Below are 21,927 nucleotides of genomic sequence, written 5' to 3'. Positions count from 1 at the left end.
ATGTTACACGTGTTGAATATATCTAAAAAAGAGTTGGGTTGAAAAATCTACCAAATGATAAAAACATTATATCTTTAAAAACTCCGTGTATTACACGTGTTGAATAAATCTAATTTTACATAGCAAATGATAAAAAGTTATATCTTTAAAAACTTCGTGTATTACACGGGTTATATAAATGTAATTTTCTATAGTAAATAATAAAAAAAGATATATTTTTCAAAACCCCACATTTTACACTTGTTGAATAAATATAATTTTGTATACCAAATAATAAAAAAAAAATTATATTTTTAATAAATTAGGATAACATTTAATATTAATTTATTATTTATATATTTAATATAAGATACTTAGGAAACACAGGTATTTGTTTTAAAAATATAATAAATTGACAATTTAGATTTGAGGATAATATTTTATTAAAGTATTATAAGATTTAATATTAATTTATTATTTATTTATTTAGTTAATATAAGATAAGTATAGATTTAAGGATACCTTCAATGAATGACACGCGTCCAAAAGTTTGTTTCTTTTATTATAGTAGATAGATTATAATTAACACATATTGTGAAAAAAATTCCGACCCGACCCGACCTGAAACCCTTTCTGACCCGGAACCATTTCAACCTGAACCCATTCAGACCCAAACATGTTCGCACCCGAAACCGTTTCAACCCGAACCAAAACAACCCTTTTTTTAATTGACCCATTTTGACCCGAACCCGTTTTGACCCATAACCCAACCCAAACCGAACCGACCCGTTTTTCAGGTCTACTCATGAACACGACACATTTAAACATCCCCCCCCCCTCTTAAGCAACTTTTTTTTCAATTATGTTTCTATAACTAGTCTTATAATCTTGTAAAAAGAACATTTTTCGTGAGAAGTATAAGAAAGCATAAGGGGCTGTTTGTTTACCTCTTAATGAGTCTCTTGATGGTTCAGACCTCTTACTGGTTCAGCATTTAATTGTTCAGATTGTTTGTTTCACGAGCAGATGTCTGAATGGTTCAGACATTTGCCTCTGAATGGTTAAGATTTATACAGAGTCTGAATGGTTAAGACCTCTAATCTGAATTGGTCAGACATTTTCCTATGAACGGTTAAGCATTATACAAGCTCTTAATGGTTCATGCCTATTACTGGTTCAGCACTTAATGGTTCAGACCACTTACTGGTTCAGCACTTAACCATTCAGATGTTGTCAAACAGCCCCTAAGAATTAACATATAGCCATCATATTTGGATTTGGGCATAATGTTTTGGGTTGTTATGGCATGAAAAACATCAAACACAACATCTTAAGACACAAGCCAATGAATTCAAGGCATAAAACACCATGCCAAGAACGTTAACTAGTGTATTTTAAGTGTTAAGTAGTGTGTTTTAATTGTGTTTTAAATTGTTATGTTTGGTTTTTTTTTCTTTTGCCAAAACAGCCCAAAACATCATGCATAAGTGCAAAACACATCATGTATAAGTGCAAAACATGATACCTAGATGTTAATTTGCATGCATTCTCACACTTCTAACGAAAAAAATTCTTTTTACATAAACCTCACCCTCTATAACTATATGAAATAAAATTTATATTATTCTCTCCTTTTATTTAATCTTATCTCTTGTTTTTCTCTCCCGAAATACAATGCAAGTTAAAACTAGTAAAACCAGTATTTTAGACAGCTACAACCAACTTAAGTTATTATGTTCTCTAGTGTATTCTTGGAGGGTACCTGTTTGATGAAGGTTCTTCAAATGCAAGTTAAAACTAGTAAAACCAGTATTTTAGACAGCTACAACCAACTTAAGTTATTATGTTAAGTGTTAGATATTGTTTATTTAACTCAAAAAGGACTTTTTAAAAAAAGAACTTATTGACTTATGACTTATTCAAAAGGAGTTTTTAAAAATGTATTTTGATGAGCTTATGATATGGGAAAAGTCAATAAGTCAATATGTTGTTTTAAAAAAGTGTTTGGATGAGTTTATGAGGTGGAAAAAGGTAATATTTCATGAAAAGTTAAAAGGAGTTTCAAAATGCCAAGGTTTCCTAACTTTTCGAAATGTTTTTTTTCACCTTAATCCATGTGTAGTCATAAAGCCCCTAAGGGGGCTTTATGCGACAAGTGGCGAAAAGCGTAAGACAGGGACTTTATATCACAAATGGGTGTAGTGGGGTTATATATGTATGGGGCTTTATATATGTGTGTGTGTGTGTGTATATATATATATATATGTGTGTGTGTGTGTGTGTGTGTGTGTGTGAGTGAGTAGTAACTGTTGGATTTTTGAAAACAATCCCACCTCACGTCGCGAAGAGGATAATGAGAGCACAATTTTAAACACCCATAGCGCCCCTGTAATGGTGTTGGGGGCGCTATGGGGCGCCATGTTTGATTTGGGCGGTATATCAAGGACACTACGCATGGCCTTAGGGTGGAGGGAGTGGTCACCAAATGGTGAGTGTTTAAACAATTTTCTAGCCAAAAATATCATGCCATGTCAAGTCCCCACTTCACTCCCCATTTTGCACTCAATCAGTAGCAATGGTCAAACACATGGATAATCTATTTCTTTTTTTTATATATTTTTTATTTCAAGAAATTATGCATTAATAAATAAAACATATTTTAAACAAAATAAAAGTACATTTAATTAAAAAAAACACATTACATAATTAAAACTAGAAAATTAAACCATAATAAACCTAAAATTTAGAAATTGCATGGCCAATTATATTTTTTTGCGATATCCCGTTTCCGCGCTAGAATAAACCGCAACATCTCGGGTGAAGCATTGCCATGTAACTTAGTAAACGTCTCCAAATCCCGATCATACAAAAGTTGTTTCACCGCCTCGTGTTGTTCCCGACACATCACATATAAAAATGGACAAATGTCAATATTTTAGTGAACGGTTTTTTGTTTAGAAAGTTACTTAAAAAACAACCAACTTAAAAATAAAAATAAAAACCTATTAAAAACTACATATATTTTGCTCGGATTTTTGCCTTACGAGCATCTAAAATGACTCGCTCCTCCTCCGGTAGGTAGGTGGGCAAATTCTTTCTCTTGAAACTTCATCTGTTTCTCAATTTGTTTCTCCATTTTCAATTCATGTACCTTTTCCTTGATCGAGAGAAGCAGACTGAGTCTATCGTCGAACTCGTCCAACCTTGATAGGTCATCCATGGCGTAGACGAGGAGGTGTCTCGTGCTCGTGTTGTTGCCTTGCTTCTATCGATACCCATTGGTCGTGGCAGCTCTTAGGGTTCCTCAAAATTCAATCCATCCAACTCGTCGTTTAAGTTAATAGTAGTACGAGCATCGGACTCGGATGATTCGCTAGTCGTTGTTGATTTGGACCGTTTTGAACTATGGGCCGTTCGGTCAAACGGTAGTACAAGATCACACTTTAGAGATTTGCGAAGAAGCTCCCAAGAAGGTATCATCGTAAACGGATGCCCGTGATACAATCTATATTCGTTGTGGGCGGCGGTCATGATGTCCAAGTCGTTTGAACCGCTTCTTCTTGTGTGATTGTTGGCGTGACTATTGTATATGTTGTTGAAGTTGCTAATCTTGGTACGCATTACAGTCCACTTGCCCGAAAACGAATCGAGCGTTCGAGATTCACCACGAGCCATTGTGTTGAAAAACTTCTCACGTATATGCCTCCAAAAGACGGCTATATCTTGGTCGGTGGCTATAATTTAAAAAAATAAATAAATTGAAATTACAAGTAACAAAATAAAAATATATTTATAAAAAGTTAACAGAGAAAAAAATTACAAATAATCAGATCCTCTGACACGTCGAGCCATGCTCGTGCCAATGCTAGTTCTTTGATAGGCATCCAACTCTCGATCGTTTTAGGAGCACGTTCGACATTCTCGCTCTTCTTACGGTGCATTCTTACGCATCCACCTCTTGAGGAAGTGGGCCTTGATCTAAAAGGTTATTCGTTTAAATCGTTTAGATCCAAAACTACATATGGGTTAAATCTTTGGGCCTTGATGCTCATTTGGGCCTTGATCCAAAATCAATATCGTTTGAACTTAAGTTTGATCAGCAAGTGTATTGTTTGACTTAGTCAAATTTTACACAACTTTAAAATTTCAGACATAATGGCTAACAAACCTATGGGATTGGGTAAAGAACGCGAACCAAAATAATTCTCTACAACAAACCAATTCGATATCTTGGGGTCAATCTCTTTTGCATTCACAGTCTTCAAATAACCTTCCACCATCACCATCACCATCACCACAAATCAATTATTGGGCTAAACCTACTATCGGTTGTGATCAGACTGTACAGTTGGGAAATAATGGTCAAACAGGAACTACGTTTTATGCCGAGACTATCAAGAATGTTAGTGATAGTGATTCATCGGGAGAGGGAGACAGTTCGGGGTACAGTGGTAGTTCGGATGAAGAGAGTTCAAGTTCGAGCAAGGATGGATCTGAACGATTGTCACGGGAGGTTACAAATGAGAAAACAACTGGTTCATGAGATGAATTCTCAAAGCCTTTCCTTGTAGATGGATTTTACTCGCATCATCATGCATTCATGGCTCACTTGGGCAGCTAATCCAATCAGGTATGTGTTGATAAACCTAATGCTTCTAAGTGTGATAAATGCATTGAATTAAAAGGTAAATGCTTAGAATTTGAAAGTAAATATGAATTCATTAAGTGCCATAATCAAAGTTTGATTGGTGATCTTGCAAAGTGCGCAAAGGCTAACATGGCTTTGAAGACAAATGAGAGAGTTTAAAACCACAATTAAAACCTTAAGAAATGATGTGTCTGAACTTAAGAAAACAGCATTGCACAAAAAAAATCTTGTATTAATGAGAGTTTTATGTTTGACTTCGTGCGTTTGGAAGTGAGACAAGTATGGTCAAATAACAAGGGGTTGTTTTTTTACTATTGGAGATGTTGTTTGGAATTTCCAAAAGACGTGGGATGTTGTTTGGAATTTCCAATCTATATATACTTGTTTTGGTGTCACTTGCAAACAATGGTTTTTATAGAGGGAGAAAGACCAGCACTTGGTCTCGCCCGATTTCCACGACGTATACTCTTTCAGTATGATAGGATAGTTTATTATTTAACGGTTTGTAATGTTTGTATTGTCCGACTCAATATAAGAAAGTGTATATCTACCTCTAAACCTTCCATTTATGAACTTAAAACCGGAATTTCACTACCCCTAATAACAGTCTTCAGAACCCTGACAACAACTCTCGTTACACCAATTGTACCAATGTTTCTGTTTGCTATAATCTCAACTGACACACGCTCCAAACTGCTTCTGCAACAGTTCATGGCAGCTTTGGTACCCCACATGTCTCACTATCGACTTTAAAAAGGAGTCACCTGGATATGCCAACTCAGCCCATGGAGTCACAACATCATGTTTTGATACGGGTCCGCATAGGTCACCACGAGCTGTTTTGACTCGATTGAGGACAAGTCAGTTCTGCGGGCAGGCAGTATTGATATGATACCCGACCCGGGTCCGAATGGGTCGGGTCAGACTCAAAGGCAGCTGGGTGAGAGCTTATAGACAATGGTGCCAAAAGTTAAAACGCATTCAGGAGGGAAAATTTAACGGGGAAATTAGGAAAAGAAATAGTGGGTGAGTAGGGGTGAAAAGTAGGAAATAACTGATAAGAGTCTACATTTTTATGTTTTCATGTTTCAGTTTGTTTTTTGTCTTGTGTTTTGTTTATCAAAATTAGCAAACTCTTGTTTGTAATCGAATATTAGCCTATCTCGCATTAGGCCGTCTATCTTGTTTATCTTAATTTCAAGCTATCGAATTCCAGCATCTATCATTTAGTATTGATACAAACCTCTTAATTTCAGCTTTATGAACTGAATCAGTTTAGGCCGAATTGGGTGAGCCCAAAATCTGATTCGTAAATACCAGCTTATCCAGTTAATTAGAGGTTACGTATGTGGGGAAAAACAGAATTAGTGGAGGGAGTGAGAGCAAAAACTGTTGATTAGTTTCAGTTTTATATATCCAGGTCTTGTTTAGGTCTAAGGGTCGATGATTATGTTATCAATATAGGGTTTTTAACCTTGTAATCGAAGACTAACCTGTCTTGAATCGGGCCAACTATTGCTTGTATTTCAAGTTCATCTAATCGTATTTTCAGTTCTTATCGTTTGGTTCCATTGCCAGGAATCCAATTCAATTGCCATCTCAGTTCAACCTAGAACTTGATTTCGCAAACCCCATCCCCATATCAACGATGGTGCAGAACTGGGAATAGTACCAAGAGCAACGATTAACAGCAATTGAAGCCATTTTAGATTCCTTAATAGCCCTGGATGTTGTTACCATCAAGGAGAGGAGGCGTGGATGAATAACATGAAACCTGAGGATGTACCACAAGGTCCATTGACAGATCGGGTCAAAGAGGTCAAAATCAGTGACAATTCCATGTAGGGTTGTAAACGAACCGAACGAACACGAACGAGGCTTTGTTCGTGTTCGTTCGTTAAGGAAATAAATGTGTTCACGAACGGTGCATGAACACTTACCGAACAAGATTTTATGTTCGTGTTCGTTCATTAAGGAAATGAGCGTGTTCACGAACGGTTCACGGACACAAGCGAACACAAATAAATTTCGCGAACGTGATGAAGGATAAAGGTGGATGGCCTAGAAAGTAGCACTAGAACTTGAATCCCTTATTGTGGAACGGAGGTAGATCATATTCGTCGATGTAAATAAGAAGAAAAGAAGGGGAAATGGTGCATAAACAAGGTGAAAGAGAGTTTCCTAGTTTAATTGTTAGGGTAGTGATATAAATAAAAGTTTAATAGTATAAAAAGTATAGATAAAATATATGAAAGTATAAAAATCTTTAATTAAAAGACGAACATACGAACATAAACGAACACAAATGAACGAATGTTCACGAACACCTTACCGAAGTACCGAACGTCCACAAACACAATTGAACGAACGAGACCTTTGTTCATGTTCGTTCATTTAACTAATCGAACGAAATTTCTTGTTCATGTTCGTTCATTTATTAAACGAACTTCCTGCCGAACGGTTCACGAACTGTTCGCTGAACGTTCGGTTCGTTTACAGCCCTAATTCCATGTCTGGAGTTGTAACATTTCCCAAGAGCTATGATTTTGAAGTAACTATTAAGAAAGAGGCACGAAGAAATCAAGGGAAAATGACGAACCAGAAGACATGCGCAAGGAAAAGGTGAAGTAGATCAGATCAGGTGATAACGCCATTGGACTTGAGACACTTTTGGGTGCTAAGCAGTTAGCGAAAAAGCCCTATCCAGACTCTAATAATCATAAAGTTTTGGGTGTCGAATTGGTTGTGGAAGTTTTTTTCATGAAAAAGGAGATCAAAGATTTGGACCAGCGTAATCATTCAGAAGATGAGTGGCTAGAAAAACGAACAAATGTTGAGTCTAAGGATATAGAAAACTCCACTGCCCTCGTAACAAAGGTTAGGAAACCAAACACGAGCCCGATAATACAGTTTGGATTATACAAGTAGGTCAACCTAAAATTTAATGGCTAATTGCTTGGTACAACGTATTCCTTCCTTTCCCTTCCTTTCGACTTGAGGACTCCCGAATCTATTTATTAAAAAAGTCAAAATCTATAAACCCCCAAATCTATTTATTAAAAAAGTTGAAGTGATTTAAAAATAGGTTTTCTAACGTGTTCTTTTTAATCATACGCTAAAGAGAGAATACAAAAGTGTTTTGACCCGTCTCCAGTCTCCACCAGATCCATCTGACCTGTAGTGTTACCCGACCCGTTTAGATACGTTACCTATCAAGCCCAACCAGCTATTTCATAAGCCCTAATATACAGTGTAAAGCCTAAAAGTTTAAGAGCGACTAAAAACTTATTGGATGTTTCAGTCACTTATTACTTATTAGAACAGTTTTTCTACTTAGTACGTTTTCATGGATAACCTGTTTTGAGAGTCCAAACTAACAATTTTTATAAAGCAGACCGACGGTTTCTAAAAATTCCCAAAAACGTTGCAAAAATTTACCCAGCCTGGCAACTAGACACTTCTAACCGAACCTGACCTGATAAAACACACTAAACAATAGTAGTAAACATAAAAGCAAGATCCAAATTCGGAAAAAAACGAGAAGTAATAATCAGCGTAAAAAAACGCATTGTTCCAAACAAAATCAAGAATAGAGCAGTTTAACATTTTGGTTCCAGATTAATCAATATAATCCGAAGAAATTCATACAACAACGAAGAATCTTGCCTTATTGCTGGTTGCAACGGATCTCCTCATCCCCGATCCCTGTGCCATAACCTAAAAAAAGGGAAAAGCAGTTAAGAGCTTGCTACCCACAACCAACCAAAACATGTTTGTAGTTAAAACGGTAAAAACAAAAACATGTCAAACTTAACGTATTGACTAAAAGAATGAAGATAGCCTCAATATTTTATTTGTTGGTACTAGATGTCCGTGTGTATAGTGGGATGCTAAATACAGAACCAATTTGAAGCAGAGAACCGCATCAAATAAAACTTGGTTCTGCGTTGAACACATCCCTATTATACTCGATGTGTATAAATGCTCCATGTTTAAGATAACATGTTTTAACTATAAAGTTTAAAAATTCAAACTGCTTATAATAAGATAGGCTGTTTTAACATGTAAAACCCAAATGCCCCTCGATAATCAGATAATCAGAAGTGGAGTTTGTTTTGTCATCCAAACACTAAAGAAGATGTGTTGTGACAAGTCACAACAATCAGTTTTAGAACACACATCCAACCATACCAAATTCAGTTTCAAAAGAAAAACTGGAACATCTCATCTCCCTAATCAAATTTTCATCAAGAGACTTACTAGTTACTAGTTTACTACCCATACAATTGAACTTTTTTTTGTGTTACAAAGATCTGCATTTTGAAGTTTTAATAGCTATAGTTTGCTTAGCAGAACACTAAATGTTTACCAAACCAATAAATCCCAAAATTCACCAAAAAAAAAAAAAAAAACATCAACAAAAGTAGATATTTCAACTTCTGCATAGATTATTGATAGATGTATACATGGTTTTAAAACGTTTGAGTGCGCGCCTCCAGGCACGCCTCGAGGCGAAACGGCCAAAAAACGAGTTTGAGGCGCGCCTCATGGTGTTTTTAATGTATATGCGCCTCAGAGGGGCTGAGGCGCTAAGAAAGCTGCGCCTCAAGGGATTTTGATAGCTGTTTTTGATGTTTTTGACTTTTTGTGTCAATTTCAAGCATTTCATGTCTTTTTTAAGTGTGTTTTTGATGATTTTGATGAATCTGATGATGAAATTAGTTAGTATTATTAATTTTTATAATATACGTAATTTTTATAATTATTTATTAATACCGCCCCGGCCTTACACCTCGTTTCGCCTTGAGGCTTACGCCTCGTGAGGCGAAGGGAAAACGCCTCGAAACTCGTTTCCATTCTTTTAAACCTTGGTTGTATACTCAAATCATAATAATACAATACAAATGATATAAACCCGTTAACTTCTACTACGAATTGCAACTTAGGATCAAAAGGATAACATGTAAAAGCTTGGTTTAAAAAGGCACGTCTGATGGGCAAAGCGAACGACGCGATCAGCAAAATTGGTCAAAATTAGAGCTTGTAGGAGATAAATATGTAACATCAACCAAATGGATGAAGAAACTAAAGAGAGTTTGGTTACTAAAAAGGATGATATGTAAAAAAAAAATGAGTGGCGCAGCTTCAAGTCGTAAATATAACTTATTTGGTTGTACATAGAGCAACACCACACGTACGTGATGCGTGCGACTTGCACCTCGGCTTTTGGGATCTAAAAGCCTTGTGCTTTTTAAACCAAGCGTATACGTTCACTAATCAATTTTCTAACCATCGAATAGCTTACAAGACACTAATTCTTTACCAAACAAAAAAATTCAAGACTACTCAAGAACTCAATATTAATAACAAAAAAAGTAAATCTTCCCCTTTCACATATCTAGATTATAGAAAGATAATGACCCCATCATAACACAGACTTGCAAAGCTTACTAATGAAATAAACCCACTGAATCTAGCCCAACACTATAACTAACAAATCAAAAAGCAATGTAAACCATAAACTCATATACCAAACAAGATCAATACCTTCACTTACTACGGCAACTTCCCAGATCGAAAAATCGCAAACTTGGAAGCAACCGAATCCGAATACCCAACCCCATTCTCCTTCAAAAACTCCTCAATCAACTCTTTTGCTTTCTCCGGCTCACTACTCTCACACTCGATCTCATACAACGACCCGAATTCGAAACTCGTCTCATCCACTTCAATCACCAACCCTTTCCACTCATACACATTCCTCAAATTCTTAAACCCACCCAAACACACCAACCCCAATTCCCCATTATTATCATTTCCCCCAAAAAACTCATCCTTCACTCTCTTCATAATCCTACAACTTTCCACCAAACCCCCTAATCGATTAGGGTTTGCTAAACATTCTTCACCAATTAAAAAATCAATTTCTTCTTCATCTTCTTCAACTCGACTGACTCCGTTTATTAAAACGGCTTTGGCTTTGAGACAGATTATGCATTTACGAGCCGGTTGGTCGTTGTAGAAGCGGATGCGGAGGACGGCACGGCGGCCGGAGAGTTCTCCGGCGGCGCCGTCGAAGAAATTGTTGTGCTGGTTGTGTGTTCTGACGTGGAACGGGGCTAGGAGAGAAGTTAGGGTTTTGTAGGTGTTGGAATCGGGTAATCGGAGCTTCACTTCGACCTCCATGGTGAATTAGGGTTAGGGTTTGGATCCGTACACAAATTGTTGTAAAATATGAAAAGTGAAGAAGAAAGGATAAGAAAGTGAGAAGATTTATTATTGGAGGCCGATGCGTTGGGCTTTGGAAGTGGCGGAGGCGGAGGAATTGTTGAAGTGGTGGAGGAGAGAGGTGGCGCCGGTGGGATTGAAGGCAGCGGAGGTGGTGGTGGTGGTGCGTTTGCGTGCTTCTTCGATTTCTTCTTTGTCTTCGATTTTGACTTCGATTTGGCTGGGTTTCCTCCGCAGCATCGTCGTTTGAATTTTTGGGGTTGAAGTAGCTTGTACGGTGGTGAAGTATTACTTACGAGGGAGATTTTTTGTTCCCCGGTCACCTTATAATATTTCATGAAAGACATAGTGATTCTTGTGACTCAGGTTTGACTCTCACTCTCTCCATTATTTTTTGTGGTATCCAAGTGAAGGGCGAATACGAGTGGCACCGGTTCATTTTGGATAGGAGACGAGGTTTTACCGATTATTCCACTTTCGTGCCTTTGCGCGGGTGTCGGTTTTCCGCGCATCTGGGAGAGCCAAGGAGCTGGCGGCAGTCGAGTAGTCAACCTTGGCCACAGCGTCCGATATCACGGTGATTGGCACGTCGTTCCTTGTCATTAAAAAACAAAAAAATTATGCACTCAATCATTATTAGGGGTGCTCCCCACGTGAGGAGTCCATTTCTTTTTTTATACTTTTTTATTTCTAGAAATTATGCATTAAAAATAAATAAAACATATATTAAACAAAAAATAAAATTACATTTAATTAAAAACACATTACATAAAATTAAAACTAGAAAGTTAAAACATAAACTATAAACTTAAAATTTATAAAGGGCACAGTCAATTATATTTTTTCGCAGTCTCCTGTTCCAGGCCTAGAATAAATGGCAACATCTCGGATGAAGCATGGTCGTGTTGCTTAGTAAACATCTCCATATCCCGATCATACAAAAGTTGTCGTACCGTCTCGCGTTGTTCCACCAATAACACTATGGTGCCTTCCTCACGTTTCTTTTTTATATTCGACAACTCTATCGCTCATGCTTGTTTTGCTTCTTTCATAAGGGTGTATTGTGAGAGCTTCTCAGTCAAAGTCGTTTCCTTATCGGATGGTGTTGCGGCTCTCTTATCTTTCTTTCGTGGTCTTGTTGGTGAGGGGTCTATGTTTATGTCGGGTATACCACTAGTGAACTGAGTTCCCGGTGCACCCGCATTATAGTTACTTGAATCCAACGACTTTCTTTTTTGACCCGAACTACCAGTTCACCGAACAATGGTACCGAGGCCCATTTGTCATGTTTATTAAGACTAAGCGGTATGGGGGCCGGCTTAGGCCCTGCGAGGCCCGGCGCCGGTCCCCCACACCGCCCCCTGCTTCCGTCCCGACGTATCCGGCTCCCCACAGACGAAGTCGACGGGCCTCGCTCCTCTCTCCTTCTCTCACATATACCTATACATACATACATATATATATATATATATATATATAAAGAGGTTCATCCCCCACCCCCTAGGTCCATCACCCTCAAGCCCTTCCTACGTGGCGGTGACGTGGCGGCCCATCCTCTTGAGGATGGGGCTCTCCATACCCTCTAGTCTAACAACCTCCCACGCCTCAACATGATGAAACCCGCTCGAAAATTTTGATTGGTAATCTTTTAAAGCTCTTGTCATGACTTCGACGTCGTCACACCTGCTACCACGAATACGATCCTAATATATAACAAACATAAATTAAAATATAGAAACAAAAACAATGTTATAGAAAATATTTTATAAAGTAAAAAAAATAAAAAGTATACCGCTTGATGCCAAAGGCCGTTGAAGTAGTTTAACTTCTTCAACATGAGGAGCCATTTTGAACGGACTTGATGAACGGTTCGTATACTTCTATCGACCGTTGCGTTGTAATGCTCGAGTACTTTTCCCCAAAAACTGTCCAATTTTTGTTGGATGTCTTTTTGCTTGTTTAAAGAACAATGAACCCATTCCTTGGCTAAAACCTCTTTTTGTTTTTTCGTTCAATATTGACGCTCCACCTTCCCCCTTTTTCTTTCGGCTCATTTGCTTCACCAAAATCTTCGTCTTCCACCTCATATTCTTCTTCGTCTTCGCCAATTTCTTCATCCAAATGTTGTGTTTCAGGGGCAACCTCTACATCTTGGTCTTCATTGTAATCGTAGATCGGAAGCGAGCGCTCGACATTCTCTCTTGGTGATTGAATTGGTGGGCTTCTAAATGCAAACGGGTCGAATGAATTTTGCACTTCCATGGAGTATCCGTACATGCCGGGTGCGACCATTGTTGGACCATGTTAGTAGGGATGAGATCAGCACAATACCGGTACCGTACCGGTACCGGTACCGATACCGTAAATACCGTTACCGAAAATGAGGAAATGTGGATACCGATTACCGTACCGTATATATAGATTCGGTACCGGTATGGTATCGGTACCGGTATTTCGGTACTTTACCACATTGGTACCGCTTTGGTGTCATCCATTGTTTTACCTAAAAAATATCATGTGCGACCCATCCATCCATTATTAACTGAACTAGAGTAATATATAGAGGAATGTAAACAAAAGGTAAACATATTAAACATCCATGTGTTCGACTTTTACCCAGTTCCAAATCACCATCAAGTTCGACAAAAGGGGTTTCTTCAACAATAGTATCGTCTCCCTACACAACCAAACACTAAGATATTAAAAATCTAAAAATAAGAAAAGGTAAATTGATAATTTATAACCAAACCATTAAAAAATTAACTTACTTCAATGGATTCCATACTTTTTACTGGTGATTATTAAATTCGGTATTTACCGAAAAATACCGGTATCGATAATGTTTTTTACCGATACCGAAATTTTGAAAAATCTATTACTGATACCGGTATCGTTTATGATCAGTACGGTACGGCATCGGTAGGGTACCGATACAGAAGTGGATCGTATGGCTAGCATTTTAAGATGTAAGGTGGGGGTATTGCCTTTCGCATTCCTAGGTATGCCAATAGGAACAAATATGATTATGGCAATGTAACATCCAAAATTTTAAACATAATAACAATAAATTTATTAGTGATAGCTGGTTTATTTAATTTGGTATGTTAATAAAATGTTTAATCAATATAACTTTTAAATCAAACTTATGTGCATATGATATTATTTAGGGTTGTTAATTATTTGCCTATTTGAAAATTATTAATAGTGTGCTACTGTAGTTATATAGGATTATTGAATCAATTATTATTAATATTGGTAAAACAAAGTGTCACACCCCAACCGATGGCGGAAACATCGGGATGAGACGAACAAATTGCTCAAAACAACATAACACTAATTGTGACAATATCAATTAAATCATTTTGTTAAAACTAAAGAATAATACATTGTTTCAAATAGTAAACATAGATTCAAACATTGTTTAATTGCTAAAATGGGTATCTAAAGCCATCCTAGCTTGTTTCTTGATCATCTTGACTAGTAACCTGCAACATGTATTAAAATAAAATCAACAAAAATGTTGGCGAGTATACAGGTTTGATACATAGTATAAAGTAGAATAAAAGTTTAAATACTCATATCCAACATGAACAACATAATACAAGTTACTAATATGCTGAAACAGTGTCACTATATGTCAAACCCAAGTTTCCAACGCACACGTCCCAAGACTCACTCAAGGGCGGTGCGTACTCCTATAACATAGGAGATTTAATAAGTCTCAGAAGTTTAATAAGTCTCAGAAGTTTCCAACGCAAACACCCCAAGACTCACTCAAGGGCGGTGCGTACTCCTATAGCATAGGAGATTTAATAAGTCTCAGAAGTTTAATAAGTCTCAGAAGTTTCCAACGCAAACACCCCAAGACTCACTCAAGGGCGGTGCGTACTCCTATAGCATAGGAGATTTAATAAGTCTCAGAAGTTTAATAAGTCTCGGAAGTTTAATAAGTCTCAGCCAGGTTAATGAACATATAGACACGAAAGCTTACATAACATACGAGATTAACAAGCATCAAATTGTTTCGTGTTTAAATGTGGATAGAGTGTGCATATAACAAGTTTCAAACGTTGCGTGTTTTTGTATAGAATACATGTTGCACCCAAAAGTGATAAAATAAAAATGGGATCAAGTATACTCACTTTAGATTGCGTATGGAGATTCCTTGAAATAACGCGCGAGGAAAAGATTGAGAAAAACCGAACGTACGAGAGTGATTATCCTAGATATGAAAAATATCACATGTAGACGATCTAATTAATATTTATAAGCTAAATATTAATCTAGTATTTATTGTTTACAATAGATTAATCAACTATTTAATAGCATTATATATAATAATTTGGTAGTTGATTATTTTTAGAGTTTATTATAAAAGAGAAAAAGAATATTTGTTTATAAATTTATGGATTATAAAGGTTTTTAAAAGAAAAAGAATTAATAAAACATTTTGATTATTAAAAGATTTATGGATTTTAATAAAATGGGAAAAAACGAATTTTAAAATAATATCCCAAAGTTTTGAAAGCTTCATGACACACTGTAGTCACCTTCTACAATGAAAAACAACGACAAGACATGAAACAAGTTTCATTTTTTTTTCTTTTTATTTAGGATTCAATTATAGTTTCATGTTTCTTTATGAGTTTTACTGTTGTAAATATGAAAACGAAAAGAGAATAAGAGGTTCATGTATACCGAACAAGTCGACTCGAGCTCCGTCATAAACTCCGATATGGCGCGATCTCATATTGCCTTCCCGGCTACGTCACGTATACCGCGCTGTGATCAAAACAATGTCAAAACAGTCCCCGTCGTGATCTCCGTGCGTCCCGGTGTCGTCTCCGATGAGTTTACGTGGTTCCGGCGACTTTCACAAAGCTCTGATCTCCGGTGAACCTCTAAGCTTTTCCGGCAAGATGCAATGGGGGTTCGGAGGGTGTTACGGCGTTGTGCGGTTCCTTCGTGAACCTCCAACGTGAACTCCGATGTAATCCGGCGACTTTCGTTTTCTCGGCAACGTGCAAATGATGTGGTGAGGGTGTAAGGGTAACGAAGAGAGGATGTGTGTGTGGTAAAACAGTGATGATGCTTCGATTTATATAGCTCCTTCGATGCTCGATTCTTTTGGTAACATCAAAGTTTCCATATAGGTAGTTGATGTATGGGGACATGTAGGTGATCTGGTTCGTGATTGATTGTAAGAAAACGGAAACGTGAAATCAGTCTACGTTGCGAGAAATCAACGTGAATGTGAAAAAGGAAATTATGGTTGTCGGTGTACGTTTTGTAACTTTGGAAACCGTCATCAACATAAAATCACCGATTAATTATCATTGATTTAGCACAAAAATGGAAAGACAACGAGGTCTTGGCGGCAAAAAGAAAGGTGTTTAAAAAGAGTAATGAGTTAATCAAATGTATGGTGGTGATGGTGATGACAAACAAATATTTATTCACTTATTATTATTATAAATATAGATATGGTTAAATATGATGGAATTGTGAATGCTCGAAGCAAAGCAGAAAGGTGGTTAAAAGACATCTTAATGGAGAAGATGAGTGATTTGTTAAATTATATATTTTTTTTTTTTCAATTTCTAACCTAAAGTATATTTACAAACAAACCTTTACCTTTATGTTTAGTTATACTAATTAGTTATACTAATATAAAGCAAAAGTTACTGTTGACTATTACTATTTATTTAATTATTTAATTTATAAAAATGATATCAATATTCTTAGATAATCTTTAGTATGTAAAGTGTATACGAAACTCATTTAGCCAAGTATACAATGTATTTAATTTGTTTAAGACCGACATAATTAATACATTCACTTATAATATGTAAAAAAAAATAATAAATAAGTAAATTCTGGTTTACAAATGATTCAGATCCGAGTTTCAAAACGGTTAGAATTTCTGGATATCCGCTTTTGACGGATGTTACACAAAGCATATCATGATTATTATTTCAAGAACCCCCATGTTTCTTTGGTTTTACCATTTTTTCCAAGTCATCCACCTAATTTTACATTTGCCTCATTTTTTACCCCAAATAAATTCCCTTCTTATCGCCTCTCGTTCTTTTATAACCTTTTTGGAGTAAGAACATAGAGAAATAATAATTCGGTAGTGCACCCATTACCGCTTTTACCAATACCATTCTACCAGCAAAACAAAGGCATTTAGCCTTCCATGCCGACAACTTTGCGTTAAATGTATTCACTATGGGTTTCCAATGTTTTGCCTGTAACATCCCGACCCGAATAGGGCTGACGTGTCACTCTTACAGATATCAAAACTAAAAACCAATCCATAACATTAAATAAAAGATCCCAATTACATTTTATTACATTGCTGAAATAAGGAATCTTGGTCAGCAGTTTCCTAACGCTCCTCACCGAAACCCCATTATCCCAGATTACCTGTAAAATAAATAAGACAAACATAAAAGGAAAATACGGTTGAGTCAAAAATTGCTCAGTAACGGAGAAATCAACAGTACAAGTAAAGTCATATCAGCAGAAGCAAAACACAACATAACAGAACTGAGACTGAGCTGAAATGGTTACTGACACGAGTACTGAAAAAGATGCAGACACAAATCTATACAAAATACACGAACTAATGTCACGAGGCGTCCCGTGTCGACAGATTTTTAATATTTTATTTACATATTATATATTTAGAATTTCTTTACTGGAGTTTATAAACGATTTTTTTTAAAACGTCAAATTAATTTAGTTATTTCTGTTATCGAAATAAATTTGTCTAACATTTTGTTTTTATAAACACATACTTACATATACATAAAAAATATCTTTATGTTTAATTATAAAAATATTCCAGATATTACGATAACTTTATTTTAAAAGAATTTGTGTTTTATTTATACTTTATATAAAAAAATAATTTATCTTGTCATCATTATTTACTTTATAAAAATATTAAAATCAAAATTTTTATAAAATAAATTTAAAACTAATTTTTATATATATAAATATATAATTATTAACAAATAATAATTTGCAAAAAAAAAAATTATTTTACTATATATAGGGTGAGGTTAATGTAAAATGGGGTGGTTTTTACTACTAGAAAAAAGGGTTTTTGCCATGAAACTTTTGGTCAACAAAACAAACGGAAATACCCCCGACTTAATGAAGTAAAATGGATGGAGTTAACGAGCTGGACAAAAACCTCAAGATTAAAAACCAAGATCTAGGTTAGATGCATCACAATAAAAAACGAAATCGTCGTTTTCGTCGGGGAGAATGAGTACAGGAGCGTTGCAAAGCATACGCTTGAGAGTTTGAAAGGCTTCCTCCTGTTTGGGACCCCAAACAAAAGGTTTGTCCTTATGAGTTAAAGCGGTAAGAGGTACAGCGATTTTAGAAAAGTCGACAATGAATCGACAGTAATAGCCCGCCAATCCAAGGAATGAACGGATTTAGGAGGGAGTTTTCGGTGTAATCCAACTCTTAACTGCTTCAATCTTCGCGGGATCAACATGAATTCCTTGACTGTTAACGATGTGACCGAGGAACTAAACCTCCTCGAGCCAGAATTCACACTTGGAGAACTTGGCGTAGAGGCGATTTCCTTGAAGAAGCTCGAGAACTAAACGAAGATGTTATGCATGTTCGGTTATTGAATTTGAGTAGATAAGGATATCATTGATAAACACAATAACGAAACGATCCAAGAAGATTTTGCACAAACGGTTCATCAAATCCCTGAAGACCGCGGCTGCTTGATGAGACCAAAAGGCATGACCACGAATTCGTAATGGCCATAACGAGTACGTAAAGCGGTTTTCAGAATGTCTTGCTCTTGTATACGCAACTTTTGATAGCCAGAACGTAGGTCGATCTTCGAGAAGCACGTAGCGCTTTGGAGTTGATCAAACAAGTCGTCAGTTCGAGGTAGCGGGTAGTGGTTCTTAATGGTAAGCTTGTTAAGTTCTCTGTAATCGATGCACATTCGGAATGATCCATCCTTCTTTTTCACGAAAAGGACAGGTGCACCCCACGGTGATATGCTAGGACGTACGAAGCCTTTATCAAGCAATTCTTGGAGTTGGCTGGATATTTCGCGCATTTCGGATGGTGCAAGACGATAAGTAGCTTTTGCAACAGGTGTAGCACCAGGAATAAGATCAATACGAAAGTCGATATCACGAGTAGGGGGTAAACTAGGTAAATCGTCGGGAAAACGTTAGGAAAATCATAAACAATAGGAACGTCTTTCACATTTTTCTTTTCTTCCTTTGCTACTACAATATGGGCTAAGAAAGCGGTGTACTCCTTGCGTAAGTACTTACTTGCTTGGATACACGACATAAGCTTCAAATCTTTCAAGGATACTTCGCCATAAACACATAGTTGATCACCATTTGAGAGAGAGAAACGGACCATCTTTTCGAAACAAACAACTTCAGCACGGTTCTCACGAAGAAAATCCATGCCTACTATGACATCAATCGGGAAGACGTGATTGTTGAGTTCGAGAGTACAATCACAGAGAACGGTGCTGACGGTAACGGTTCTTCTGGTGGCAACTTCTACGTCGAAGGTCGTTGGGAGGTTAGCGCGTTTACATTTTAGGAGCTTTTCGAATTCAAATGACACAAAACAGTTATCAGCTCCAGTATCAAATAAGCTCGAAGCATAAATACCGTTAACAAGGAATGTACCGTTGACAACATTGTTGTCAGTCTGAGCCTGGTGGACGTTCATGTTGAAGGTTCTTCCGCGGGCTGCTTGTTGTGGCTGCAGCTGCTGAGGCTACTTCTGTGGTTGTTGTTGCTGCGGTGGCGGTTGTTGCTGTGGTGGCAGTTGTTGCTGCGGCTCTTGCTTCACAACACGCTGTGGGCAGACGTTTGCGAAGTGATTCGGCTCACCACAAGTGTAGCAAGCTCGTGCGTGAACAGCGGGTGCAGGAGCTGCTTGGTTAACCTGAGGAGCAAGAGGTTGAGTTGGTGGTGTTGGAAGAGCTTGAGGAGCTTGCGGGCGAGGGCCTGAGCGGTAGTGTGCGATGTAGTGCCCATAGATGTTGCAATTAACACAGAACGACAGTTCACCCCTGTTGGATGATGATAGGTGCAAGTAGGGTACATAGGGTGAGTACTAGTATATGAACACTTAGTAGGCGGTGCGTTGGTAGTAGCAACTTGACGAGTCTGGTTGTTGGGCGGTGCTGTGACTATTGCGTTGTTTTTGCTTGAGTTCCTCCGCTTGCGATTCTGGTGGCTAGACTTTGAATCTTGAGATGCTGCAGATTCGGTGCTGGGTGTTGCAGTAGCTTGGTTAAGATTCTTGGTTGAGGTTTCGAAAGCGCCAGCCAAGACTCGCTTGTTGTTGATCTCGGTTGCAAGCTGATAAGTTTCCTCAATCGTTGCAGGTCTTGCGGCTTGGACAAAATCAGCTACACAATCAGGAAGGGCGCGAATGTACTTCTTGATAGTCTTATCAGGTGCGTCCACCTGACTGGGACAGATAATGCTCAACTGTTTGAAACGAGCAGTGAGACCAGCGTTATCACCTCCTTCTTGCTTGATGTTCCAGAATTCATTATCCAGCTTCTGGACTTCGTGGGGAGGACAAAACTCCTTCATCATGAGCTCCCTGAGCTCCTCCCATGTGAGACCATAAGCTGCATCATTACCGCGCCCGTTGCGCTCAGTGGTCCACCAATCAAGTGCCCTTGACAGAAAGACTCCAGTAGCGTTCACAGTGTGGAGATTCTCGGGACATCCGTTTTGACGAAAGGTAACTTCGATCTCATAACCATTGGAACATTGCACTAGGTCCATCTTCACCAGTAAAGTTCATCGGACCACAAGCTTTGAATTGTTTGAAGCTGAACGGTGCTTTAGGTGCATCATTCTTGGAATCAACAGAGGATGTGATGCTGACAGCACTGATTTCACTGACAATTTGGGGTATCACTTTGGCCATTTCCTTCGCCACGAGAGAGGCGATTCGTTTGTCAGTAGTGTTTCGCTGGACAGTACGGCGAGTGTGTGATCCAAAAGACGACATTGTCAAGTGTGAGTTCTGCAGCAGATGTTATTACAAGGGATTAGATGAGATTCGATTACATTAGGTTATGTTATGTTTGAAAGGTTTAGCGTTTTACACAACATACTTTATTATTATCATTATCGTTCAGGTAAAGCTCAGGAACACATAGGCACATATTCACGTATACACATATTCACGTATACACATAATCACGTATTTACACGTATACACATAAGCACGTATGAATACATAAACACATATTTTGCATGTATTCACGTGCATATTTTGCACGTATTCACCTACATTTCAACGACGCGTAGCGTGCGCGAGAGTAGCGAGAGATAGCGAGTAGCATAAGCGATGAGTACGAGATTTATTAGTCTGTTTGCGATTAGTTAGCATTTTAGATTGCGAGTGTGGTGTGATCCTGAGCTTTATTTCACGAGCGGGGAGCGAAAAGTGGTAAATCGAGGATTTGATAATGCATAAAATTGATGATTGTAGGCTTAAAATAAAATAGAGTGCCTTGGGTGTTAGATATCGACTGCCCAAAGTGATTCAACCCATTCTCAATACGTTCGAGTACACGCTTTGGCCTAATAGACTATGCTCTCACCGCGTTGCGGTGAACGACATCCATCCTTCCAGTTACTACGTGACTCGAATCATTGGAACAGTTAAGAATTTGGTGAGATCTTTGAAAATCAAAGTAGGGAGTGGAACGGGTCATTGAGATGCGGGTTTCACCCCTAACTTGACAACTTTGTTCCTAATTGTGGTTAAAACCACGAGATAGAGAGGGAGATTTCTGTCGAGGTATGGATGTCACTCCTAACTCAATGGAAAGTTCTCGTGCTGAGAGTAAAATACGCGGAGTGAGTGATCTTATCGAGAGTTCTTGGTTTTCACACCTAATCTCGACACAATCACTCGTTTGTGTTATACGAGTATCATCAGACGTGTATATTGTGTTAGCCTTAGGAAAGGCAAAATAGCTTTCAACCTTAGGAAAGGTTGCCTTCGTACGAAGCTGTAGTATGGTA

At 37.7% G+C, this 21,927-nt stretch overlaps 2 protein-coding genes across 2 annotated transcripts; both read right to left on the bottom strand.

Moving 5' to 3' along the window:
• Nucleotides 1-3,273: 3,273 nt before the first annotated feature.
• LOC110875445 (glutathione S-transferase T3-like) lies at nucleotides 3,274-3,920 on the bottom strand. The gene is made up of 2 exons (XM_022123642.1): nucleotides 3,800-3,920; nucleotides 3,274-3,713 (listed from the first exon to the last, which is right to left on the bottom strand). The coding sequence occupies exons 1-2, from the start codon at nucleotides 3,918-3,920 to the stop codon at nucleotides 3,274-3,276; spliced, it is 561 nt and encodes a 186-aa protein (XP_021979334.1).
• Nucleotides 3,921-8,129: 4,209 nt separating this feature from the next.
• On the bottom strand, nucleotides 8,130-11,109 carry LOC110877358 (triphosphate tunnel metalloenzyme 3-like). The gene is made up of 2 exons (XM_022125503.2): nucleotides 10,175-11,109; nucleotides 8,130-8,344 (listed from the first exon to the last, which is right to left on the bottom strand). Exon 1 carries the CDS (start codon nucleotides 10,811-10,813, stop codon nucleotides 10,184-10,186), a length of 630 nt encoding a protein of 209 aa, XP_021981195.1. The 5' UTR covers nucleotides 10,814-11,109; the 3' UTR covers nucleotides 8,130-8,344; nucleotides 10,175-10,183.
• Between the last annotated feature and the right edge of the window lie 10,818 nt (nucleotides 11,110-21,927).

The sequence above is a fragment of the Helianthus annuus genome, chromosome 9 (genome assembly GCF_002127325.2).
Source record: "Helianthus annuus cultivar XRQ/B chromosome 9, HanXRQr2.0-SUNRISE, whole genome shotgun sequence".
NCBI lineage: Eukaryota > Viridiplantae > Streptophyta > Magnoliopsida > Asterales > Asteraceae > Helianthus > Helianthus annuus.
Note: the sequence above shows the minus strand (reverse complement) of the source record. Positions and strands in the feature narration are given on the sequence as shown.